Consider the following 4370-nt stretch of genomic DNA (forward strand, 5'->3'; position numbering starts at 1 on the left):
CGCTCTATAATCTCGAACCTCACCCTCTAGACTCACCATCTTAAAAAGACGGATCACAAGATATCAACAATAAACTGAGATTGGAATACAAAGATCGTTAAGAACATTTCTCTGAAAACCCTACGAATCAAAGGGGAAGAAGCAATTGGATGGAGCCACGAGGCAGCCCTGAACACATATATCAGGAAGGTCTACGTTTTCTCAACACAGAAACAGAAGCCCAACCAGCAAAGCAATCTCCCCAGCAGATGACACTCTCACAAAACTAGCATTTTACCAGCAGGGTCATCTTACAGTTTCACAGCATATGCATATGCGTGTCGCAAAATTGTAAAACATTGTCTAGACGGAAAAGACACGGAAACTGTACACCAGGAAACTATCATGCAACACATAAGACACACAAGCATGGCAATACAGATATATAAGCAATGACAAGCTGGCTCTGTTCTAATTCTGTAGCATGGTTCAACTGCCATCACCAAGAGCTTGTACTTTCTTCTCGAGCTCAGGTTTGTTGGCGCCGACGAGCTTGTCGATCTGCTGGCCGTTTTTGAGGAAGAAGAACGTCGGGGTTGCACGGATGTCCCATGTTGAGCTGAAATCCTGCAGATCATCACGAGGAGAATTACTAAGGTGGGTCAACACTGGAAGCATCAGAACAACCTGCTGTTAATCACAGGGTTATCAACCAAACATGTTATTCGCGGAGCTATCAGGATGAAAAAAACACTCCACCACACTCCATACAATTGGCAGTAACAAATACTCCCTCTGTAACTTAATATAAGACGTTTTTTGACAGTCGTGGACTCTAAAAACGTCTTATAAGATACAGATGGAGTATTTATCTGTTTGCATATGTCTCCGAAACAGAAAATGGCAAGATGAGAAGCTACGGTGCTGCATAATTTGAAGTTTGGCTGAAAGGTTTGTGACTTAACAAAGCGGCGGTAACTATTCAGGGTTTTAATGGTAATGGTTATAGAAACTGTCCAATTGGACTTTTTAGGGTCATGTTAACCTGTAGTGAATAAATAATTCAAACAAATGGAAGATGGAATTACCATTAGGTCATCAACATCAATTGTCAAGAACATGAGTTGAGGGTAAGTCTTGGACATCTCAGCATAAACAGGTGCAATGACACGGCATGGCCCACACCACGAAGCGCTGAAGTTTGCCACAACCTACAAAAGAAATCAATGAGTACATCAGACGCAACTCTACAAACTGCATCAAGAATTATTAGTTGTTGGTTCACATATCTTGCCACTCGACTTAAAAGGGCAACCTGGTGCATGTAGCTCCCGCTTGCGCAGGGTCCAGGGAAGGGTCCGACCACTTTGGGTCTATAGTACGCAGCCTTTCCCTACATTTCTGTAAGAGGCTGTTTCCAGGACTTGAACCCATGACCTCATGGTCACAAGGCAGCAGCTTTACCACTGCGCCAACCCAAAATAAAATGGTCAACATAAACACTGGGCTTGCAGCGCATGGTTTTCATGTTCTATCATAATAACTACAACTACCCGTGTACATTCCGGGATTTCAGCGGGAGAACAGTTACAGGGAACCTCCCTCTGCTAAGGAAAACATCCCCTGAACAAAACTGCTTTTGCGGGAAAATAGTTTAGTTAACCTGTCCGTGATTTCAAGTGCACAACTAAGAAAATAAACACGCTAATCACTACAGGCTTTCTACAGTCTATGCTCCAACAGCTAAGGACCTTCATGTGCACACTTTCTGCTTGAGCAGGTGGTTATACTATCTGCTTAGGTCTCTCAAAGAAATTTGTGCTTCATTTCCACATTCTCATCAATGTGTTCTCTTGCAGGAACGGACTTATTTTACAGTCTAACAAGGGGCGTAGTGGAATTAGTGTGTGGAGAAAGACTTCTTAGACCTATTCACATTTCATATATGGTGTAAACTGATAGACATAAACACCAAGTAGTTCATACGAAACAATATAAGCAAAGGATAACTGTAATCCCTTGAACAAATTGACAGTTTGCTTACTATTTTCCCATCCTTGTTTGCTTCTTCAATCTTCTGGTCCCAGTCCTCTTTGGTTGTTATGACATGCACATTTCCACCTTTGAAATCAAGCTTTTCCTCCACAATGCTACGACCCTGGCCAAAAGAGGACAGAAGGATTACATACAAATAACTTGGGAGTTCAAGAAAATAACACAGATTCATTCAATAACAGACATAAACTCACCTTGCCCACACAGCCCCCCATGGCGAACTGACACTGGCAGGAATCGCTGAATGAAAGGCCCCTTGTTTCCTGAACGCCTAAACAACAATAAACCATGTCATGGTCTATCAGAAGGAAGCTGTATCTGTAACGCTAGAAAAATATGGAGACGTTGCACGAACAATAATTTCAGTAAGGTATTTATACTCCATAAAAGAAATAGCAGTAACAGATAAGTTGTCGTCAGTTGGACAGGGAAGGAGAGTATTTTTCTCTCCACCACATCCCAACTGGGTGCGAGGAACTACCGCTTACATCTCTTTGCAGTTGTAAGGCCGGAATTCTTCCATTATCTTGAACCGGACAAGAACCTGAATGTGGTAAACTAAAAACATAATAGCCTAGGAGCCGGGGGAAAGAAAGCACCCCCGCACACCCACCCGCGCACAAAAATCCAGTTGTCTCCGCTCCCTCGCGGATCAAGAACCAGAATCTTGCAGGCGAATTTGCGCTCAAGAACCGCATCGGACAAATCGAAGCCGACCAGATCAGCGAGAGGATTTACCTGGGATCGGAAGCGGGGATTTTGGCGCCAAGGAGCCCAGAAGCCGCGGGGCGAGGGGGCGAGGTGAGGTCGGAGGAGACGGAGAAGATAAGCCTGGCGGATCTCCTGGCGGGCAATTAAGAGGTTCTTTAACTGGGTTCGATTGATTGACGTAAAAGGAAGAGCTCTCCGGTGGTGTGGGTCAGTGGGTCGGTTGGGTCGTCTGGTGGTCGTAGGTCGCACGCTCGCCGCCGCCGCCGCCGCGCGGTTTGATTAATCGGAGGAAGAGGAGGAGGGGTGGGGGATTGGCTTGCTTTTTTATTGCTGCTGGGGCGCAAAGGGAAGGGACGTGGAATATTCTGCGGCCGTGCTATGCTGGGCTCGTGCTTCTGGAGGCGACGACGACGACGACGCCGACGACCAGGATGGATCGACCGGCCCGTCCGCTCCCGGCCGGCCGGCGTGAGCGAGCCCGTGACGCGTCTCGCGTCGCACACCACTTGGCTGGCGCGGCTCGTGCCGTGTGCGCCTACGGAAAGAAAATGCCTTTTCTGCTGCCGGAAAATGGTCCTATTTGCCTTGGTGGAGATCCGGCGACGTGGAGCTTTGGTGTTGCTCCTGACCAGACCTCACCTCCGGTGGACTGGCACGGAGACTACCCGCCGTTGTCTGCCTTGTGGCTATGCAAAATTCAAAATATTGTATTCAGCGAATGCTCTTTGGGTTGTCTTCATGTTTTTTTGGCCGTTAGATCGACTGTGCGCCACGTATCGAATCAACGCTAAGGGCCTCTTTGATTCAAAGGATTTTTTAAACTATTTTAAAGGATTCTAATTCTTAGGATTTTTTCTACAATGGTTGTTTGATCCGTAGGCATTTTTCTCTCATAATTACTTTGTACTGGTTTTACCTACAAAATTTTCATTCGCTCCAACCTCATATTAAGATTTTTATGTTTTTTCTGCGTGAGACTAATCCTATAGGATTGAAGATGACGTGTTATGCCATTTCTGTGTTTTTTCTAAGAGAAAATTCATATGAGGTTACTAAAGTGGACTTGGTGCCTCACTTTGGTCATTGAATTTCAAAGTACCGTAAGTACGGTGACTAAAGTTGCTTGAGCGAAATGTGATTTGTCTCTCTCCTCCGAACATCATGTTCATGCATGCATGCGTTCATGCCATGCCATGTGTTGTATCCTTCACTGTATTCATTATATTCCTTCTATCAATGAAAAGATACACAAGCTTTGTGTATTCGCGAAAAAAAGTTGCTTAAGTGACTCCATACGGCCACTGTAACCATTTGTCTAGGGTAACATTTGAGCGCGGTCAACATGGACAGCATGGCATTGACCAAATGTGTGTATTGTAAAGGGAGATGGACTTTTTTTAAAAAATATCTGGCCGAACAAAACCCTACCTGTTCGATTGGACCCGATCGTCTCGATTTCTTGTCTGACCTAATCATATTGTCCTCCTCAAGCTCCAAATGCAAACTCCCAAATTAGGAAACGTTCGTCGTCGTCGTCGTGTCAGCCTCGTCATCGCTTCCCACTGCCGCTTCCGCCATGTCCTCCTCAAGCTCCATCCGGCCAGGTCTTCGCGACTAGTCAACTG

At 45.6% G+C, this 4370-nt stretch overlaps 1 protein-coding gene across 1 annotated transcript; it reads right to left on the reverse strand.

Annotated features, from left to right (window-relative positions):
• Positions 1-249: 249 nt before the first annotated feature.
• Positions 250-3286, reverse strand: LOC123039932 (thioredoxin H4-2). The gene is made up of 5 exons (XM_044462912.1): positions 2773-3286; positions 2229-2305; positions 2024-2137; positions 1068-1190; positions 250-606 (listed from the first exon to the last, which is right to left on the reverse strand). Exons 2-5 carry the CDS (start codon positions 2247-2249, stop codon positions 469-471), a joined length of 396 nt encoding a protein of 131 aa, XP_044318847.1. The 5' UTR covers positions 2250-2305; positions 2773-3286; the 3' UTR covers positions 250-468.
• Positions 3287-4370: the final 1084 nt, after the last annotated feature.

This window comes from Triticum aestivum, chromosome 1A (assembly GCF_018294505.1).
Source record: "Triticum aestivum cultivar Chinese Spring chromosome 1A, IWGSC CS RefSeq v2.1, whole genome shotgun sequence".
Classification (NCBI taxonomy): domain Eukaryota; kingdom Viridiplantae; phylum Streptophyta; class Magnoliopsida; order Poales; family Poaceae; genus Triticum; species Triticum aestivum.

What these genes read in the sequence shown, in the direction of transcription:
- LOC123039932 (XM_044462912.1), bottom strand. Translation starts at nt 2,249, where the DNA reads ATGGGGGGCTGTGTGGGCAAG. An exon ending in TGGGGGGCTGTGTGGGCAAG is followed by an intron (nt 2,138 to 2,228) that starts GTGAGTTTATGT and finishes TCTTTTGGCCAG; the next exon opens with GGTCGTAGCATTGTGGAGGA. An exon ending in CAAACAAGGATGGGAAAATA is followed by an intron (nt 1,191 to 2,023) that starts GTAAGCAAACTG and finishes TTTCTTTTGTAG; the next exon opens with GTTGTGGCAAACTTCAGCGC.